Source organism: Podarcis gaigeae, assembly GCF_964106915.1.
Source record: "Podarcis gaigeae genome assembly, chromosome: 15".
Lineage (NCBI taxonomy): Eukaryota > Metazoa > Chordata > Lepidosauria > Squamata > Lacertidae > Podarcis > Podarcis gaigeae.
The window spans coordinates 43,411,336-43,434,104 of NC_139692.1; the positions used below are offsets into that span (position 1 = coordinate 43,411,336).

The 22,769-nt window shown below is 42.0% G+C and overlaps 1 protein-coding gene across 1 annotated transcript in view; it reads right to left on the bottom strand.

Moving 5' to 3' along the window:
- Positions 1-22,769, bottom strand: part of CPD (carboxypeptidase D) — a 38,411-nt gene that overhangs the window by 8,143 nt on the left and 7,499 nt on the right. Inside the window, exons 3-13 of the mRNA XM_083715022.1 lie at positions 18,698-18,840; positions 16,952-17,121; positions 15,807-16,171; positions 12,248-12,439; positions 10,720-10,887; positions 9,149-9,258; positions 4,373-4,475; positions 3,572-3,714; positions 2,485-2,654; positions 1,164-1,475; positions 521-716 (exon numbers count right to left, since the gene is read on the bottom strand). Coding sequence (XP_083571148.1) covers positions 521-716; positions 1,164-1,475; positions 2,485-2,654; positions 3,572-3,714; positions 4,373-4,475; positions 9,149-9,258; positions 10,720-10,887; positions 12,248-12,439; positions 15,807-16,171; positions 16,952-17,121; positions 18,698-18,840 — 2,072 coding nt within the window. The remainder of the gene's footprint in view (positions 1-520; positions 717-1,163; positions 1,476-2,484; positions 2,655-3,571; positions 3,715-4,372; positions 4,476-9,148; positions 9,259-10,719; positions 10,888-12,247; positions 12,440-15,806; positions 16,172-16,951; positions 17,122-18,697; positions 18,841-22,769) is intronic.

Here is a 22,769-nt window from a genome sequence, read left to right on the forward strand (position 1 = left end):
CTCTCACGGCTATCCCTTGGTCTGAAGGCAGCCCTGTTTAGGGAAGCTTTTAATGTTTGATGAATTACTGTATTTTAATATTTTGTTGGAAGCCGCCCAGAGTGGCTGGGGAATATTTTGTTGGAAGCCATCCAAAGCGGGCGGGGGTATAAATTATTATTATTATTAGTCAGATTTATTGAAGTCTCGTGGTGTTGTACCCTTAGCTCCAATATACCAGGTAAAAGCCATGTTTTTCCCACCTGAGAAGTAGAGGCTGACAAATCGGTCTCAGCAGCCTTTACACTCAGCATCACTTTGGATCTCCTGAGGCAGGGGTGGGGATCCTTGGGCCCTCTGGAAGCTGCTGAACTGCAGCTCCCATCACCACTGTTCAGCAACACCTAAAGAGCCATACGTTCCCCCACCCAACCTGAGAGTTCTTCTCAGACATATTCTTTGTTAAGTGACATCCCCCTCTAATAGTCCATAGAGTGCCCGAAAGGGACATCCTGAAGCTGACAGACATGCAACAGCCTACCTTGGTAATGGCCAGGTTCTTTTTGTAGTTCATGCAGAGGAACTCTGCCAAGGCCAAGAGCAGCTCTGTGCCAACAGGGGCATTGCCATGGATGCCAGCCACAAAACGGATCTTTGGCTCCTCTGGCTCAGATTCTTTGGGTTTGTTGGAGATTTCCAGGGACCAGATATGACGAAACTCAACACTTTGGCCCAAGCTGAGAAACAAACAAACAAACAAAGGTACAGCTGGTTAGCTTTTTAATGGAAAGAACAGCTTGAGCCTTGTGTGTGGTTGATGCGTGCAAAAGCCAGAGGCTGCAAAAACAGGATTTTTCAGGAGCCTACGATCCCTGCATAGATTGTTGCCCCCTCTATGTTTCACAAAAGAAGAATAAATAATAAAGAATTCAGAGAAAATTAACAGACTTTGCTCTGCTTGCAGAATACACAGTTTGGGATTTCTCAGGACAGAATGTGGGTTGTCTGGATACAGTGTTCAAATTTGTTTTTTGTTTAGCCAGAAATGTACACAGGGTCACTCCCTATTCAGAGTAAGCTTGTCAAATGCTTGTTCAGGATTACATAAAGGACTTATTATTACAGCAAAGCTGTGACTTCTCCAGAACAAACAGAATTCCCCATAGCCCAGGAGTTCCACCTACCTAGAGAGATTTGTGATCTTCCGATAGTTCAAGTTGAGGCCTCTAAGAGACTCTGAGAGTTCATTGTAGGAACGGTAGCGATGAGGCTGGACATCTGCCGATGACGACAGCAGGAGGCGCTCCAAGCCATTCTCTGCTGAGAGGTCTTTAATCAGGGTCTCAAACTCTTTGGTGACTGTGCCGTTGAGGCCAACCATGTTTATATCTGGTACTGTTCCCTCCTCTACTTTGGAGTCTTTTCGAGTCAAAGTAAAGTTGACCTGCACTGCACCTTTACCTCCAACTTTCACTGTCTTAGTTTCTGAATTATACCTTTCAAAAAAAACAAAAAAGGAGGTAGGGGGAGAAGTTGAAATTTACGTAAAATAAAACTGAACATTCTTACTGCTTGTGACAATAGGATATAGGCTGTTGTTTTTTTATATTGATTACTGAGAAAACTTCAGCATAGCAATTAAATATATGTTAGGAATCTTGAAGGAATATCTGTGCAAGAAGAAACAGGCACATGCCAGGTTGCTGATTCCAACCACAGATCCAGTGGACAGAATGGTATAGTTGTGTATCATGGTTTAGAGTTGGGTTTATATCATGGACTGTATGGAAGCCATTAACAATAGTCTCTGGGTTCACCCACAACAGGAAGCTCTGGGGTTAAGTGATGAATCTGGTTTTGTTCAGCAGTTCAGGCAAAAAGAAGAACAAAGTGGCTGCAAAGGAGCTCTGGGCTCCAGCATACAAAATGGGCATCTCCTGGTTTCTTAAACCAGGGTTTTTAGGGCATGGCCAGGAAGTGAACATACGCTTTGCTTCTTGGCCAACAGATGGTGCTACCGGCTCTAACTCAGTGACTGTCAAGCAAGCTCATAAAGGGAGTAGCAATATTAAATAGTGTTCGCTGAAAAGAGCCACTTGGCCTAGCAGCCTAATCAACAGCAATAGCAGTTATTGATCCCAGAGTATTTATTTCTGTTTTCACATCATACGGAACTCAGGGTGAGTTCCAGCACCATGCCATATAGAGAACATTTTATCCTACAGGCTCAAAGTCTATTTAGGAGAAAGCCCCCAATTCCAAGTTAAAAGTAAATCCTTCCTTTTACAACCCAAGTCACTTTCTTCCAACACAACATATTTTCATGGACCAACTCCTAATAGTAGCACCTTGAATTTGCCCTGGTAGCAAATTGGCAAACAGCACAGATCTCTGAGCACAGGCGTTATATGCTGATAATGCCTTATTCCTGTCAGCAATCAGGCTGTAGCATTCTGCTTTAGGTGAAAGAGGAAAAGATGTCAAATGCAAAGCTGAAAGACTCACCCTCGTGCAGATGCTGTGATTTTGTATGTTCCCTGGGTCAACAGGCGCCAATAGTCTCCACTCTTATAGGTAGAGACAGGGTGATCAATGTCCGCAACACTGATGGTTGCATTTAAGATGCCCCGTCCATCTGTGGCATCCAACACAAACCCTTTGACGCCTTGGTGGACCTGGGCAGGGGGAGAGAGAGAGAGAGAATGAATATGAATCCTGGCCAATGTTGTATTTCTTCTTTAGAACAGAGGAGGACAACCTGTGGCATTCAGGCTCACACATGGCCTCAGCTTCATTTCATGCAGAGGGGCAAGGAAGACAAAACATGGAGAAGAAGGGTGGCAAAAATAGAATGGAGTACCCACCCCCAACCTCTGCCCACTGATGCAACAGGAGAAAAGGTCCCCCACCCTTGGGTTTAGAAGATGCCCTATTCTGGAAGTTCAGAATACAAGAAATTCAAGGGAAAATCTTTTTCATGCAGGCATCCTCAAAGGCTGCCTCATTCCTAAGGCTTAGTGCCTACTATACAGTGGTACCTCAGGTTAAGTACTTAATTCATTCCGGAGGTCCATTCTTAACCTGAAACTGTTCTTAACCTGAAGCACCACTTTAACTAATGGGGCCTCCTGCTGCCGCCGCGCCGCCAGAACACGATTTCTGTTCTCATCCTAAAGCAAAGTTCTTAACCCGAGGTACTATTTCTGGGTTAGCAGAGTCTGTAACCTAAAGCATATGTAACCCAAGATACCACTGTAAAACATATATGCACACGCTAACTGGAAAATGAGTGTCTTTATTTTTTAATGGAGAAAGACTGAACCCTGGCCACACCCACCCACCCTTTACTGGAAGGGGCTTGTGCTCAGTTTTAGAAGAGTCCCCTAGAAAAGCCACAGAATGTCATTCTACGATTACTCATTTATCCAAATTTGATACTTGAATGAACTGTTTAACAGGGCACTCTGTAAAGAGTTTGTCTTCTCATTGTGACAGTACACAGAGATGCTGCCATGCCTGTTCCAACGATTCATGGCACAAGAGATTGAGGCAGCAATAGGCAAACAGTTGTGAAGACAACACACCAACTCACCTGCTTGATGAATTGCAGCAGAGACCTGTGGTTCTGCTTCCAGTATTTTGGCAACTCCTCTGCCTGAGGATATTTGATGCAGCCCAGCTCAATGGTCACTTCAAAGCAATTGGTGTTTAAGTAATTCCAGTCCTGCATGCCACCTGAAGAACAATGATTTATCAGAAGAGCCCTATCAAATGCCTCTGCTTAGCAAGGACCTTTGTAGCATGATACACACAAATAAATCTGTCACTTAATGAATTGAGAGCTGGAATTCTAACTCCAGAATGATGCCCTGGGCCTGTGAAACAAATAAGGAATGTTGCTTTTGAGCAGGTATGTGTTAGTACAAAGGACGACAGCCCAGGCTTAACATGAGGCCTGCACAAAGGCAAGCAGGATTGTTCTTTAATGAAGAGAGTGCTTTTGACTCTTCATATAAAAGATGCAAAAATAAAGCAAAATCACAAGGTAGGAGGGAGCAAGCAAGCAGGGGATGGGAAACACTGTCTGGAAGAACATACAAGTTATTCTTTCTGCAGCACTTGTGCCCAGGTGTAAGGTAGATATAGCAAGTTAGCTTGTTTTAAACTTTTTTGGGGGGGGAGGAGATCTGAAGAGGATGCAGCCCATTGTACAATTTCCTTAGACTAAAAGAATTTCAATATAATTCTTGTTGTATTTCAATCTTGTTTGTCAGAAACAAGGTTTTCTTCACCTCTAGAATGCAAAACCACCTAGAGTGGATTGGGATGCCACAAGCCATGGCAGAAAGGATTGGTTTTGCAGACTCCCGAATGAATGGTGCTTTGGTTTTACCTGGAACATTATACCACTGAGCTCCATTGGTGATGCCGTGAGGGAAGTACTCGCCAGGATACATGTCCGCACAGGGGTGACCCTCAAACATCCGTGCGTTCTCCTGGAAGAGCAAAGGATGACCACCTGTGAAAACTGGATTTCCTGACAGCACTAGAGTTAATGGGCTGTTTCTAGCCAACTCCTACTAGAGTAGACCTAACTGGCTACAACCAAGTGCTTTTATTTCCCAGTTATTGTGCTGCATTTGAAGACATGGACAGTTCAAACATAATGGCACCAATTAATATGCACCTGATTATCACTGTACATAAACATAAGCCCTTGAATTCAGGCCTCCCAAAATCCAAGTACAAACTATTTATTTATACAAATTTTCAACTTCTGTTCACAAACTTTTGTACTTGAGTAGATTAAGCAATTAATGTAATAACTATAGTTTTTGTTCAAGAAGCCAAGGCAACATACAATGTTTAAACAATCTCACCACTTTTCTATTTTTTTAAAAATATTTATTAGAGATTTTCTTAGTACAGTAAAAACAACAAAAACAAAACAAAAGAGCAACAAGAAAGAAAAAAAGAAAAAACACTTACATCAATTAAACAATAAACATATTTTCTTCACTTTTTGGACTTCCTCACATCTCTCGTTCCTGCGTTCCTGATTTATAAAACTTTGACCAGCAAATTATCACCTTATTTCAATTCTTATTTTATAAATTTCCAATATTGTGTCCCTAGCTTTAGATACTTTTATCCAGACCTTATATTTTCTTAAATTTCACTTATGTTCATAATCTTTTCAACTAGCTTAGTGGTGCCATGTTATTTACACTCTTGCATCTTTCTTAACACTCATACAATTTGCAATGTTTTTGTAAATAGTCCTTAAATTTCTTCCAGTCCTCTTCCACTGCTTCCTCTCCCAGGTCTCGGATTCTGCCAGTCATTTCTGCAAGTTCCATATAGTCTATCAGTTGCATCTGCCATTCTTCCAGTGTGGGCAAGTCTTGGGTTTTCCAATGTTTGGCTACAAGTATCCTTGCTGCTGTTGTTGCATACATAAAGAATGTTCGGTCCTTCTTTAGCACCCTCTGGCCAACAATGCCTAAAAGGAAGGCCTCTGGTTTCTTAGGAAAGGTATACTTCAATACCTTTTTCAACTCATTATATATCATTTCCCAGAAAGCCTTAACTCTAGGGCAAGTCCACCAGAGGTGAAAGAACGTTCCTTCAGTTTCCTTACATTTCCAACATTTATTGTCAGACAGATGATATATTTTTGCAAGCTTGACTGGAGTCATGTACCACCTATATATCATTTTCATAATATTTTCTTTCAAGGCATTACATGCCGTGAACTTCATACCGGTGGTCCATAACCTTTCCCAGTCAGCAAACATGATATTATACCCAATGTCCTGTGCCCATTTTATCATAGCTGATTTAACCGTTTCATCTTGTGTGTTCCATTTTAACAGCAAGTTGTACATTCTTGAAAGTACCTTAGTCTTAGGTTCTAACAATTCTGTTTCTAACTTCGATTTTTCCACCTGGAATCCTATTTTTTTATCCAAATTAAAAACCTCTTTGATCTGAGCATAATGTAGCCAATCTCGCACTTTATCTTTTAATTTCTCCAAGCTCTGCAGCCTCCAATTATCTCCATCTTTTTCTAATATTTCCCAATATTTCGGCCATTTGGCCTCCATATTGAGTCTTTTCCGAGCCTTAGCTTCCATTGGTGATAACCACCTTGGGGTCTTGTTTTCCAATAAGTCTTTATATTTTGTCCAGACATTAAACACTGCTTTCCTGACAATATGGTTCTTGAAAGCTTTATGACTTTTAACCTTGTCATACCACAAATATGCATGCCAACCATAAGCATTGTTAAAACCTTCCAGATCTAGAACATCAGTGTTTTCAAGAAGCAGCCAGTCTTTCAACCAGCAAAAAGCTGCTGATTCATAATACAACCTTAAGTCTGGCAGGGCAAAACGCCCTCTATCTTTAGCATCAGTTAATATCTTAAACTTAATTCTGGGCTTTTGGCCCTGCCAGACAAATTTGGAGATATCTCTTTGCCACCTCCCGAAACACTCCACTTTATCCACAATCTGTAAAGTCTGGAACAGAAAAAGCATTTTTGGCAATACATTCATCTTTATAGCAGCAATTCGGCCCAACAAGGAAAGTTTCAATCTTGACCAACCTTCTAGATCCCTTTTAATTTCTGACCAACACTTTTCATAGTTATCCTTAAATAAGCTCAGATTTTTGGCTGTTATGTTTACCCCCTAGGTATCTTACTTTTTTAACCACATTTAACTCTGCCTCTTTCTGAAACCTTTCTGATTCTCAAGATGTCAAATTTTTTTCTAATACCTTAGTTTTTTGCTTGTTTAGTTTAAATCCCGCCACCCGACCAAACTCATGAATCAATTGTAATACCCTTTTCGTACTAGATTCTGGCTCCTGTAGGGTCAAAACCAGGTCATCTGCAAAAGCTTTAAGTTTATACTGTTTCGCTCTGACCTGAATTCCTTCAACCCACCGGTCCCCTCTAATCATATTCAAGAGCACCTCCAGGACTGAAATGAATAACAAAGGAGAAATAGGGCAACCTTGTCGTGTTCCTTTTTCAATTTTGAACTCTTCCGTCACCACATTGTTAACTATCAATTTAGCCTTTTGTTCTGAGTAAATTGCATCTATCCCATTTTCAAATCCCCGTCCCACTCCCATCCCTTCCAGGTTTTTCTTCATAAACTTCCATGAAATATTGTCAAAGGCCTTCTTCACATCTATAAATATTAACACTGCTTTTGTATTAATATTTGTTTGCAAAAGTTCCAAAATATCAATAATGTTCCTTGTGTTAGCAAACAAATGTCTACCTGGGAGAAAGCCTGCCTGGTCCTTATGAATCACTTCGTTCAGAACTTTTTAAAAACTACTTGCTAAAATGTCTGCAAATATTTTATAATCCATATTTAGGAGAGAGATGGGACGGTAGTTCTTAAATTGTGTCTTTTCAGATTCTAATTTGGGTATCAATGTGATGAAAGCTTCTTTCCACGATTCCGGTGCCTTCTTCCCCTCCATAATTTCGTTGCAAACCTCCATTAATGGATGTATCAAATAATCTTTCAATGTCTTATAATATTTGGAGGTAAGCCCATCTGGCCCTGGAGATTTGCCCAATTGCATATTCTGAATGGCTTCTTCAATCTCTTGTTGTGTTATTTTATAATTCAGGATTGTCCTATTTTCTTGAGACAACTTTCGTAGTCCATTCCTTGTCAAAAATTGTTCTATCTCAACCTCATTTTGCGGCCCTTGAGTATATAATTGTTTGAAATATCTCTGGAAGCACTTTCTGATCTCCACAGGATTCTGAATATTTCTTCCTTCAATCTCTAGATTTGTAACCGTATTCAATTTCTGTCTCTTTTTCAACTGCCATGCCAACAATTTTCCACATTTGTTTGCCGATTCAAATGATATTTGTTTCATTAACTTAACTTTCCACTCCACTTCCTGATTTATCAATTTGGAGTATTGTGCTTGATAAAGTTTAATTTCTCTCAAAATCTCCTGTGATTTCGGTCTCGATCTTAACTTCTTCTCACATTCTTTAATTTTCTCCAAAATCTTGTCTTTTTTTCTCATTCTGTGCTCTTTTCTTTATAGTGTTCTGTTGTATCAGAAACCCCCTCATAACCGCTTTACTTGCATCCCAGATTACTCTTTTTTCCACTGTAGTGTTCAAATTTATCTCAAAATAGTCCTTCAAAGCTTTTTGGGCCTTTTTGGTAATCTCCTGATCTCTAAATAAATTGTCATTCATCTTCCATCTAAAGGAGCCGGTTGGAGTTAGTCTCATATCCATCTTTACGGCATTATGGTCGGAGCAGGTCTTTGGGCAGATTTCCACTTTTCTTGTCTTAGGTGCCAGACCTCTAGTTATCCATATTTGGTCGATTCTTGTCCATGGCAGTTGGGCTTCAGAAAAGAATGTTCCTTCTCTTCCTAGGGGGTTCTTTGTCCTCCAAATGTCAATCAAGTCCATATTGTCAGTCAGTTCGAAAAAAGTTTTAGGTAGTCTGCCATCTTTTGTCACATTTTGGCTATGTGACTTATCCATGTTGGTTGATGGCACCCCATTCATGTCCCCCATCATAATGATGTTGTTATAATCCAGATAGTCCAGCATTATCTCATGCAGCTTCTACAAACACCTTGCAAGGTAGATTAAGCTGAATGTGCCCCCAATAAGTATCACAACCGAGTGCAGATTTAAACCAAAGACACCCCAGTCTTAGTTGGACACCAACCACTGCAGACCAGTGGTTCTAAATCCTCAATCCACAAGTCACTTGCTGCTGCAAGAGTGTGTGTGTACGAAAGAGAGAAAGGAAAAGACAAAGAGAGAAAAGGAGAACAGAAATCTGGTCAGAGCTATGGCCAAAGCCATCAGGGAAAGTATTTACTTCCCCCAAATGGAGAAGCCGATGACATGAGATGTAGCTCAGTCCACAGACCATGCCATTATCCACCATCTAAAACAGACATCTTATTTTGCTCACGTCACAGAATTACTCTATGTCTTTCACAGAGCTAACCTTCCTGCCATGATCTTGTACATACAACCTAAAACATCTCTGTTTACAGAAGGAAGGAGGTGTGAAACAGTTTTCCATGTTAAGAACTGAAAGCTCCGAGAATCTGATTTCAGGATTTCTCAAGGACACCCTGGGAGAAATTTTACCTTGGCATAGGAAAGTGCAATTTGCTGAAAGACTGCATCATCAGGGGATCTACTATATGTCGCAACTCCTTGTTGGTCGTCATCATAGGGGTAGTTAACCACTAAAGAGCCTGAAAAAAAATAAAAGAAAATATGGAAAATATGGACCTAACAGGTTTTTTTTTACAAGGTGGCTGCTTTGCCAATGTGCTAAAGAACGAATATTACATTTTTTATATGTAACAGTGTATTTTTGTAATATTTGGTTTAAGTTGTCTGTTGTTGCTTCAGTTTTTTGTAAACCACTTAGATTTTTAGTATATTAAGTGATATAGAAATTAAATAACTAATCAATCCATCAACAAGCAAGCCTATGTCCCTAGTCTCAGGGATTAACTACAGGACAAAGCTCAGTAAACACAGGCAACAATGAAGATTGTGTAGCAACACTGAGGCCACTTACTGGTAGTCACTTGGTCTAAGAGACAGCAAGTCACATTCACTTGTCACTTAGTATGGCAAAAGACAAGGAAATGAAACAGCTACTGAGAAGCTTTGACACTGAATGCAAATGGCACTTTACTACAGGTTGTGACTTAAAAGTTGAGCAAGGACAGACTTCCCGGCTAAATGCCATCAGACAAAATGGAACTTTTTTTTTTAAAAGGTATCAATCTTGGGTCACAGCAATAGCAGCCAAGTAGCCTAGGGAACTATTAGCAATGAAATAAACTTAGGGGGGGAAGGCTAACAAGGTTGGGCTGAGCCTTCTGGAGTGTTTCTATTTACAGACACCCAAAAGGTCTTAGGATAAAGGGTTTAAGTTAAAAAAATACCAAGCTATTATCGTTTATTTATGAATTGCTTTCTCAGAAGCATCTCAAAGCAATTTCACAATACAATAAATACATATATAAAATAATGGCATGTATAAAAACCATTTTAAATCCAGTACAGTTACAAATTGGGTTAAAAATCTCTTTTCAAAAAGCTTCAGAGAGCATGTTTTATAATGAGTCCCATCACTATACAACAGAGGTGGTGAGCTACTGGCCCACAAGCCTCATTAGGTCCACCATTTAGGTCAAGTCATGCCCACCTGCTCTACACCCAACATCACGGGTGACATCAGGTATGGGTGGGGCAAGTTAAAAACCTGGCTCAGCCAGTTTGCAGGCACTACTAGCAGTGTCTGCAACCCCCCATGCAAAATAGTGTTTTGAAAGGGCTTCCCAATAGGGGCTTGTGGAGAGCTTTTGCAAGACGCTCTTGCAAGACCCACATGGTGCAGAAAAGTCATTGTGACATCAGGTGATTGACAGGTGGGTGGCCACATGGGAAATGGGGGAGATAACTATCTGGCCCACTGGCAAGATCCAGTTCCAGACCTTGAAGCACAGTTTCCTCAAGGTCCTTCCAGCCACTTGCTAAATTTTCTTGCAATGACCCCAGAGGTCAGAGAAAAACATTTAGAAGGGATGGAGCTTCCACAGGCACAGTTTACCTCCACAGCTGCTTACTTAAGCTTTGCCTGCAGGGTACTCAGCAGCACAACCCTACCTTAAACCTACGAGAGACCAGGATTCTCTTACCTCCATGCAAGTTTGCAGAAAGCACAAATGGGTAGGTCTTCAGCCAGCTCATGACAGCTAATGTCTCTGGCTGTGGAGGGTCAGTGATCTGGAAGAACTGATCAGGGAAGTTCCGATTCAGGTCATAGTTGTTGCTGTTGTTTCTGCCAACAATCCCCAATCGGTCTCCTAAGGAAAGAAAACAAAGCCTGTTGAGCTTCTCAGAAGAGGCATCTCGTTGGCCTACATGAGATCAGGGTGCTGGGTTAGAAGAACCTTGCAGGGTTCTTCTGGGATTCTATTCTTTGTGTCCCTGGTCCCTCTGCTCTTCATAAACTCAAGATTACATCCTCCAAGTCCCTGACTCCACCTGTTCTTGCTTGCTGCCTCCTATCACTGTACTCCAGGCTCTACTGATATATTTAGATGCCTGATAAAAAAACCCCACCTCTCCACCAAGAACAGCCATTTCCTTCCACTCTTCATTCCTTGCACATTGCATGTTTGCAAGCAGAAAAAGCATCTTAGCTTTGTTTTATGTGAAGTGCCTGGTCTTTCTAGGCGCTCCAGAAATAATAATTCTCTTGGACCATGATAAAATGCCAGGATCTGATGAAATATCCCTGCATCAGATCCTTGCCAAATAACTGTCCTCTTGCTAAAATGGGGATGAATGGAATAAGTTGCCCTTAAAAGACCGATTGGGGAGATAAGATGCCATGAACAAAACAAAGGCAGGCATTCTGGCATAGCAAAAGAAAAAACAAGGAAGTAGGACCCTCTACATAGCTTGTGGTAAAAGCTGGGTAATGAAAACAAATGAAAACTGTTGCCTCTCCGGAGGAATACCTTTGCTTTCCCTTAAAGCAGGGGTCAGCAAACTTTTTTTGGAGGGGGCCAGTTCACCGTCCCCCAGACCTTGTGGCGGGCCGGATTGCGCACACAGGGGGCGAAAAAGGCTTCTCTCTCTCCCCCTGCCTACCTATGCTGCTGCCATCAGCGCAGCGCCTCTTCCAAACACGGCTCCTTTGCCTGCCCTTGTGAAGGCTGCTTTTGGGCCGCTCGTCCCGCCGTGCCACTGCCACTGCCAGCCTCTGCCGCTGGCAAGGGCAGGCACAGGAGCCACAGTTGGGAGAGACGCTGAGCTGCGCTGCACTCTAATCGCGGCTCCTGTGCCTGCCCTTGTGAGTGGCAGAGGCTATCAGTGGCGGAACAAGCGGCTCGAAAGAGCTGGCTGGCTCCGGAGAGGCGCTGCCCAAAATGGCACTCAGCCAGCTCAGCCCAGCCCCCTTCCTCCACTACGCAGGGTGGGGAGAAGGGCGGGGAGAAACCAGGAGGAGGTGCTGCGGTGTGTGAGAGGGAGGGGAGATGGTGCCGGGGTGTGTGAAAAAAACAAACAAACAAAAAAACAGAATCACCGATCCACGGAATGTCCGCGGGCCGGATCTTGAGGGCAATTGGGCCAGATCCGGCCCGCGGACCATAGTTTACCGACCCCTGCCTTAAAGCCACCAGTGGTGGAAAGCACAAAATGAAAACACACAGCTACCTTCATGGGCTTTCTCGTAGCCGTCAGGATTCATGGATGGCATGATGTGGATCCGAGTGTTTTGGACCAAGTCAGTTACTTCAGGATCTGTGCCATAGTTCTTGCAGAGGTACTCAATGAGATTAAGGAGAAGCTCTCTTCCTACTACCTCATTGCCATGCATATTTGCAATATACTTGAACTCTGGTTCAGCTGGATGAAAGCGGGGGTGAGGGAGGGCAGAGAGAAACATGTTAGACCAAGTAACCTACTCTTAGTTGTTTGTCTACCTGGATAATGCACAGCATCTAATGAACTCTATTCTAATGAAAATAGCAAAAAACAAACAAACCCACAAATGCTTAACATACTTGCAAAATAATTTGAGACAGTCAGGCTAGCATAAGAAACCACATATTGAAAGTTGCTATGCCCAGCTTTGAGCAAAACAGGCTTTCTTCATCCCCAACTGGGGCTGACCATTTAATAGGCTGAATAAGGGTGACCACTTGGAAGAGTGGCTCAGGCCACCTCCCCTGTAGAGTCTTGAGAAGCCCCATGTGTTTTGCTGAGGTCTCTTCCCTGGTGGGGCCATGCTTCAGACAGGAAGTGACCAGCAGACAGCACAGAACACCACAAAACAGGGTATCCTCATGCCAATAGCAGCCAGTGTAATGATAAGGATTAGGGGCTGCACAATCCAAATGGAAGCTTTGGGACACTGTAAGTCAAACACCCACACCTCCAGGGGAGCCCCTTCTGTGAGACGGCACAGAATGGCACCTAGTCCTACATTTGCTTGGGATGCAAGAGATTGTCAAAGTATTTGGAGTGGCCCCACATTTCTTGGGGTGTGCACATCTCAAGTTCCTTATTGCTGGCATGGAGATGCCATGCTTGGCCGTGTCTTCTGCCCAAATAATCGGGCTGGACACAATTCTTTGCCAGAAGATTATGGTAGTGGATGCTAATGTCAATAGGTGTTAGTACTGATATAACAATGAATATTTATAGGATGAACTACAGCTTGCCCCATATTTGCCTATTGGCAATGGTGACAGGGGCTGATGGGAATTTGGAGTCCAACACCATCTCAAAGACCACAAGTCAGTCACCCCTTTACAACTGTTAGAGGGTTGTGCTTTCCTTTTGTGGTTTTCATTATTATTGTGCTGGTAAGATGTATACATTGCTCTATTAAATGTTTAAAAAGCTAACTTACAAAAAAAAGGAGACACACTTCGACCCCACAGGAGCAAAGATATGACCATGTCAGTCAACTGTTGACTTTCCAGCCATTTCCAACAACTGGGGAAGAAATGACCCATTATGTCTTTAGCTGGGCATTGTGTTTTTTGCAAGTGTCAAGTAATTTTAAAGGTCAGTCTTACATTTACTGGACTATTCATGTATTGCAGATTCAAGGAATGTGAACACACACACACACAAGGAAAAATGTGCAAGCAGCAAAAAAAGGAAGTAATAATATAGCCTCAACCAGCCCCTTCCTTGGCAGTAGAGGAATTCCTTTGGCACTACAGTACATTAGTTGAAGCTACAATACGGAATCCAACAAAATGGATCCAAGCATCCTTACTTCCTATGTGTCATAATTTGCTTTTCTTTGAAAAGGAAAAGGAAAGGATAACAAAAAATGACCACAGTAACAATAACAGTGGAAAGTCTCAAGGAGAATCATTGTAAAATTCAAACATACCATCCAGACATATTTTACATCTTCCTTGGGGACGTGAAAGTTTAAATAGCAGTAACTGAATAATCAATGAGAACATTATCACAATGATGGAGAGGGGAGACAGATAACTGCCAAAAACCATGGAAATATCAAATGGCTAAAACGTAAGGGGGGATATCCAATGTTAGTCATGCTCAGAGTAGCTCCATTATAAAGAATGGTCTTGTTACTTAAGTCCATTGATTTAAATGGGTTTGCTCCAAGTACGCCTAACATTGGATTTTATCCAAAATTATCTTTAAAAAAAATACATACATACATACATACATACATACATACATCATATTTATAAACTATGTATTTCTTGAACCATCTTGTACATTCTTACCCAAACATATACACTTAAAATTGTAAGTAATTCTGGACTATCATTTCTGAAATAACAAGGACAATCAAACCCAGTGCAGCCATTATTTAAGCAAAAATAATGAGCTAGTTATATTCAACAGAAGTTATAATAGAACTTGCATTTAGGAAACAGAACTCAAGCATCCCAAAGGAGTCCCAATAAAATCTAAAGCTGGAGAATGAAAAAATTCAATCTATAAATCAAGCTCAGTCTCTAAAATACAATCCCCCTCCCCTTTCATTGTTTAACTGAAGAACTCTCTGTTACAAATTCTTATTACAAAAAAGAGCTTCCAGACAAGTTTTGACTTGCATAGCATGTTCCAGAGAATTAGGACGTCACAATAAAGATTTTTATACCCCATCTCCAAAATCTAATAAAGGTAGAAAGAGAACAAGTAGCTGGCAGTTGACTAGTTAATGAGGCTAATTTCCCCACTTCCAATTAACCTTTTCAGTACTGCACTGTATTATGAGAGAGGGAGGGAGGGGGAGAGAGAGAGAGAGAGAGAGAGAGAAAGATCTCCTGAGGTTTCAAGATAAAAAGGAAATGGGAAGAACGAAAGGTATCTGAAGTATTCTGCAAAACCAGCAACAACAGCTTCCTGATACTAAGAGGCTCACTTTTTTTTGCAAGCAGAATGTCCCCAATTCAATCCACAATTGCACCCCCAGGTCGGGCTGGAAAAGAATCCTTGCCTGAAACCCTGGAGAGTCAGTGAGTGTAGACAACACAGAATTAGATAGACCAATGGCTTGACTCAGAATAAGGCAGGTAATTTTCATATTCTGCTGAGCTCACTGGAAGAAAGCACTACATCTTTAGAGATGCTACCTGCAGAATGCTACCTGGATAGGAGCAGCCACAGTAACAAGGTGGCTTCAGCCAGCTGCACACAAACCCAGCTCAGTTAAATGCTTTCTCTTATACCTTCAGAGATTGGGGTTGTCAGTGCTGTCTCTGCGGTGCTCCAGTGCCTGCACCCTTGGAGGAGTATCAAAGACAATGGTATCTTTTTTGCTCCAAAGTTTCTATTGAAGCACACCAATATTTCTTTTAGGACCCCTGGATGATTAAGTCCAGTCAAAGGCGACTATGGGGTTGCGGCACTCATCTCGCTTTCAGGCCAAAAAAGCCAGCGTTTGTACACAGACAGATTTCTGGGTCATGTGGCCAGCATGACTAAACTGCTACTGGCACACGGAGGACCGTGACAGGTGCCAGAGCGCAAAAAACGCCGTTTACCTTCCCGCCGCAGCGGTACCTATTTATCTACTTGCACTGGCATGCTTTCGAATTGCTAGGTTGGCAGGAGCAGGGACCGAGCAACGGGAGCTCACCCCGTCACAGGGATTCGAACCGCCGACCTTCTGATCAGCAAGTCCAAGAGGCTCAGTCATTTAGACCACAGTGACACCTGCGTCCCTGGGAAGCACATTCATAGAAGCAAGAGAGCCATAGGCTAAATTAACTACCTGCTTCGTGGATGCCTGGGTTGTCAGATATTTCCATGACATACAATTCCAGCTGCTTCACCGACTTGCCAACTGAGTAGAGGCGAGCAATATTTGGGTACTCGGTGGCATATTTCCTCAGGAAGATCTCCATGTCAGGGAAATGATGATGGCGGAATTCCTCTGGTTGGATCGCTTGGTGGAAGGAAGTTGTTCTATTTGCATCAGTGGTGTTGGTGGTGTTGGTAACAGACTCTGTGGTGGCTAGTGGCACATCCTGGGTTGGGTCAGAGGCCAGCACCGCTATTGAAGGTTGCAAGGAGAAGTCCACAACAGTTGCATTCCCTTCCTTGACTTCTACGTTCACTTTGGTGACTGGCAGGTAGCTGCAAAAAAGGAGAAATGGATACAAGAACTTTCCTTCTGCTTCAAATTCAATCTGCTTGGCCTCACCTAGGAAGGGCTAACTAAAACACTGATTATGATCAGACAGCATGAAGATTAGAAACTTCCTGAAAACAATCCTGAGGACCCCCACCCAGGAAAAACCTTTCAGTTCAGAAATCAAGGCCATCAGCACCTGGAGGAAGATATATTACAACATTCAGGCTGTATCTACATACAACTGCTATGAAGAGAGTTCCCCTGGATACAGTGGAACTAACTCTTGGGTAAATATGAACAGAATTGTTGTCATTCAATACTTGGTAAAACGTGGTTTTTAATATAAAGTCCACTTCATCATTATTATTCCCATTTCACAGACGGAAAACTGAAGCTGAAAGATTACAAGGCCATCTACTTAATTTCTGCATCTAATCCCACGGTCCCCATGTCAAAACCCAATTCTGTTTGCTGAGCCAAAACAGCTTGTCACCATACAAGTCTTTCCACCTTATCTACAAAGAATTTAGCAAAGCACAGTTAAGGGTAGGATGGGTGCTTAATTCTCATGGGAACTCAAGGAGCCCTTCCTTGCCCTTGGACTTGGCCTGCCTCTTGCTTCTGTTTGCATAAAGCAATATGAGCAAATGGTTCAGGGTGATACGAGACAAGGCAGCAAGAATGGCTTCTACTGTTTCAGGGAAGGAGCTTCCAACTAGGAGCAGCCTTGCCAAGTGCAAGAGACAGCAGCACAGTGTCTTTGCCAGCATCAGAGACTTTACCCCATGACAGCAGCTGTGATGTTGTAGGTCCCAGGCACCAGCAGTCTGTGATAGTCACCAAACCAGTCAGTTGTGATGTTGTGATCAATCCCAGCCACAGCAATAGTTGCATTTTCCAAGCCTGCCCCAGTCACCAAATCCCTCACAAACCCTTTGATTCCAATGTGAACCTGCACAGATTAAACATGAAATAGATCAAAAGACAGGCACATCATTGAAGAGCAATACGATTCTTTGCCTCATCACCACGGTTGTTGTTGGGTTTTTTACTCTATAAAACTTCTCATTTCATGCTTAGAGTTCACTATGAAAGGTACATAGTGCTATTAAATTCATAGGCAAACAATGACACACATAATACAGCCTTTTCCACCAAGATATAAAAACTGCACCTCCAATGCACAAACAGAATTAGAAACTGGCATATTTGTGTGTTACTTGAAAGTGCATTTATGCTTTTCTGAATCACTTTTTATTATCTGAGTTACAGAATATTAAGTAGACAAGACAAAAAAGAGTATCAGCTATCAGCATTTAGATCTGTCTGAAATGTGAGATGCTGCTGCAGAGTAGTGTAACTATGCTTGCATTTCCCATTCCTTTATCTGCAGGGGGGAAAGAGGCTGCATTTGTCCCCCATACTCTTCCACTATAATAGAACAGAGAGTGTCATTCAATCCTGTGACATAATTCTGTAAAACAGCAGCAAAAGACAACTTGTGCTCTTTTTATCAGGCTTGCAAAAGGCAACGGCAGACAGAGACACCCAGTTGCCACTTTAGAGGAAAGGTGTGCTTTTTTTTTTAGTTGCAATTGCTTAGAGGCCTGTCTCAAAATGGATGTTGTTTGACTAGAATGGTCTCTCTGTCTTGAAAACACTACACCACACACAGAAGAAGCCTTTCAAACCACATCTACAGCAACAGCCACCTACAGGAAGGTTTATACTGAACCAATGCCACAATTCTGAGGGCAAAAAGAGGGCAGGGTGCCAGGAAGAAAGGGGATTCATGCTAAATGACATCAAGGCTAATATATAGGTGACATTAGTTTAATGGACACACCTCTTGTTTAGGGTGATAGAAAATGATTAAAAACAAAACAAAACATACATCAGAGATATTTCCTGACTGTTGCTTGGTCATAAATATGGGTTGTATTCAATGTTGGTCCTGTTTGGAGCAGACACTTTGAAATTAATGCCTATGACTAGCTTAAGTTTAATAACTTCAGTGGGTGTCCTCTGAGTAGAAATTAATTGGAGACAACTCCTAGTATCTGCTTGTTTCATTTGTTATTATTGTTATTGATTTTTTAAATCACTTTCCACAGAAGTGTCTCAAGGGTGAAGTTTAATAAAAATAGCCAAAACAAAAACAAAAAACCCCCAGCAGATATATTTAAATGAAACAAACCAATAAGATAAGATAAAATAAAATAAAATAAAGAATATTACACCCATGGCAGAGACCTACTCATCCAACTGAGAAAAAAACCCCATCAGGACAAACATGTATTTAGTTGTTTCCGGAAAATGTAGGTATCAGTCATATTACATTTTGTGAGCTTTCTGCTTTGTCTGATTGGCCTAGGGTGCAGTTGAGGAACGCGCAACACTTACAGGAAATGAAGCCCCAATGCCTGTGAATGGGGTCATCACCTTTCAACACAAGTACATGTCCATGTGGCAGATGGAAGTATTTGACATTTCAAACAGCCTGCAAAAGGGCCAAAACAATGTCTTACTTTTTCAATGAAGGTGAGAAGAGATTCCCGGTTATTCTCCCATTCCTTCTCAAGCTGCGAAGCTGGTGGGTATTTACAGCAGGAAAGCTCAAAGGTGACTTCAAAGCAATTGGCCCACAAGTAGTTATAATCCTGCATGCCACCTAAGGAATTTAAAGGGAAGTATTAAAGTACCATCACTCAAGAGACTTCTGCCATCAGCAGTATTTCTTTACATTATTTTAAACTAGTGGCCTTTTACTTTCCAATGCTTATGTATCCTAAGGGGGGGAAACCAGTGCAGTTTTGAAATCAGTCTGCCACTTTGATTCAAAATGGCATCCAATTGTATCCAAACACAGCTGAAAAACAGCTCATTGAACTCAGGAACCACCATGCAAAAGTTGGTTGCAATATCTTAATAGGTGTCCAAACAGTGTATTATCAGTTATCTTACTAGACTAGAAAAACTCAGTGTCTTTAACTAAAGAGGGGGAGAAAATTAAGCCAAAAGCAAAACCCAGGTGCTGTGGCTTTGGCACTGGAATGGAACATAGAAGGTAACACATTTACCGTAATAGGTTAATACCCCAAACCCTTTACAGGCAAACAGAACTGACGATCCAGCAGCTTTTCTTATTTGGCATCTCTAGCCACATAGTCAGAAAAAGCTCAGAATGTGATTAAAGCAGAAGCCACGCTTCCCTCACTTCTTGCAAGTACCTGGCCAGCATTACCACCACCACAGTCTATCCCTTCAACCAACCCTCCATGAGAGGTCCAGAGGCTGGCAATACGAGAACAGGCCTTTTCTAGGGTGGTTCCCCATTTGTGGAATGCTCTCCCCTGGTAGACTTGCCTGGTGCCTTCATTATACATCTTTAGGCACCAGACAAAATTGCTTCCTCTATAATCAGGCCTTCGGCTGATTAAACAATCTATGGCCTTTTAAATGTGTTGGTTGGAGGGGGACTGTTATTGGTTTGGTTATGTATTCTGTGTTCTCATTTTGTATTATTACGCTGTAAATTGCCCTGTGGTCTTTGGATGAAGGGCACTACTGTATACAAATTTAATTAATACATAAATAAAATAAAGGCATTTTTACTTCTTTTCAGAGCAATTTTATCAGACAGGATCTTCTGTGTTCTTAACCTCCAGCAGTTCAGCACTTGGTGATAAACAGGATTAGAAGTCCCAAGGGACACTGGCCAGATCAGCATATCATTCTTTAAATGCCTATGTAAACTTATATGGGTTTCAGTACCACAGTGACAAAGGCTTTCTGTTATTTGTTACACAGTATAATGCTCTTCAAGATACTCATGTTATACAAGCAAGGCATCTCTTTGGAAGGCAGCACTCTATAGAAAGCAAGCTACAAGCTTTATTTCCTTGGAGGAGAAAAAATATTCTATTAAACATCCCATACCTTTATTTCAAGGATCTCCAGGCAGTCTACATAGTTTGCCCTCATCCCATTCTTATCCTTACAATAACCCTGTGATATAGGCTAGGCTAAGAGAGAAGGTCCTACAGTAAGCTTTATGGTAAAGTAGGGATTTGAAAATATTATTATTATTATTATTATTATTATTATTATTATTATTATTATTATTATTATTTCTATGCCGCCCATCTTACTGGGTTGCTCCAGTCATTCTGGGCAGCTTCCAACAAATTATATCAAATACCATAAACTTCCCTACACAGGGCTGCCTTCAGATGTCTTCTAAAAGTCAGATAGTTGTTTGTTTCAATGACATTGACAGGAGGACGTTTCACAGGGTGGGCGCCAACTACTGAGAAGGCCCTCTGCCTGGTTCCCTGTAACCTAACTTCTCACAATCCGGGAACTGCCAGAAGGCCCTCAGAGCTGGATCTCAGCCTTCAGGTATACAGGGCCGAACCCAGGGCTTCCCTGTCCTAGACTGACTCACCAACCACAACGCTGAGCTGGCTGGCTCTCCACATTACCAGAAACTGCAGCACGAGGTTGATTGCAACAGATCAAGACCAAAGGCAACTCTTCAGTAGACAAAATTGTTTTGTTTTGTTTTTTGTGGGTTGGGAGGGGAGGTAGACACAAAAGAATGTTAACAAGGTTAGTGAAATATGACCGAAGGAAAAAAGCCTTGCCCATCCAAGCTCATGTAACTCTGCACCTTTGAAAGTGCCAAGTAACAGAAAGATTCTGCTCAGAAGAGTTACAACATTTGGGTTAGTGTGCAATTCATTTAGTAAGTGACAAATCTGAGAAAATGTGGTGTGGATGGTGCGTAAGAGATTAACTAAACTGGACGGTTAATGGCCATTTCCCTAGATAGCCTTTAGCTCCTCCTGGCAACTCTATTTCAGCAGTTGCACACTTAAAATGAGTGGGTTATACAGTACCAAGTTTTTAAGGCAGAAAAAATATCTGAAGGGAATTAAGAAGGAAGTAGCCTTAGTGTGAACCTGTTCCCCTTCCGAAAATCTACACTAGTTGTTGCTTATCTTCAGACTATGAATTCCCATTACATCACATTCATGGTGGTGACCTCTTACCAAAAGGCATTGCTTAGTTTCCTGTTTTCCACACAGTGAAAGTGTTCTAACACCACTGAAATCACACTAACAATATGATTCTATGCATGTTTAGGAAATGAATAAAAACTTTTAAACTAGTGGTTAGATACTGCAAGGGAATATATTTCTATGGCATTCCCACAGGCCACTAACCACCTGATATTAGCAACCAAGTGAACCTGATTCACCAAATCTTTAAAAGCTAGTCAGAATACGTGGCCCTTGAGATAGCCACTAAAAAAAATACATAATAATCTTCAGTTCAAGCAGGCAATAAAGAGATGAATGTGCAAGTGAAATGGCAGCACCAGGCAAACCAACCAAACTAAAGCGGTCACATCTGAACTAAAGAACCTACATCAGGGATAGGAGATGAGAGCAAACCTTATCGCTCATCAGCCAGAAAACATGGAAGATCATGGCCAGAGTGCAAACAACAAAACTGAGAACATTTTCCTGGTTGTTAGAAAGTTATGCAGCTTATGCTTGGCAAAAAGGAAGCCCTCACAAACTTGGGAATCAAACTGGCTTCCTGCAGGAGCTCACACAGGGGACGCTACTGTTGGTGAACCTATATTCTACCTAACAGAGGGTTCTATCCACCGTTAATAATCACAAAGCAACTACTCTATTCCGAACTTAAAGATGGAAAGCGTAATGCTGGTGGTCAACAAAAGAAGCTTAAAGACTGTCTCAAGGCAAATCTTAAAAAATGTAGTATAAACACTGACAACTGGGAAACACTGGCCTGCGAGTGCTCCAGTTGGAGAACAGCCTTTGCCAAAGGTGTCATGGGCTTTGAAGACATTCGACCTCAGGACACAAGGGAGAAACATGCTAGGAGGAAGGCACACTTGGCAAATCCACACCATGATAAGCTCCCGCCTGGAAACCAATATCCCCACTGTGGAAGGACGTGTGGATCAGGAACTGGCCTCTACAGTCACTTACGGACTCATTGTTAAAACCGTGTTTATGGAAGACAATCTTACTTGGCTACAAGTGATTGCCAGAGAGGAGGAGGAGGAGAACAGTTGTATAGTTCTTTATCTGTTTGACATCAGATGGGAAGGCGTTCCACAGGGCGGGCGCCACTACCGAGAAGGCCCTCTGCCTGGTTCCCTGTAACCTTGTTTCTCACAGTGTGGGAACTGCCAGAAGGCCCTTGGTGCTGGACCTCAGTGTCCAGGTTGAATGGTGGGGGGTGGTCATACGTTAGTCGTACATAGAGCAGACCCATTTAAATTAAGGAGCATGACTAGCTTATCATCCATTAATTTCAATGAGTTTCTGAGTAAAATTTATTTGGATGCAACCCTGAACTTTTGAGCAGAACTTGCCACTGTGAAGAGTGAATTAACTTAGTCCCTTCAGGATATCCTGGTTCAAAATTAAATGACAAGTTTACAGCTTCACAAGCATTCACTCATTCTGTCTGCTTGTGATACGTTGTTGATTTAGTAAACCCAGAGCTTCCACCACAATTTGGGTGTGTCTGTAGTGGAAAGGAAGCAGGAAAAGAGCT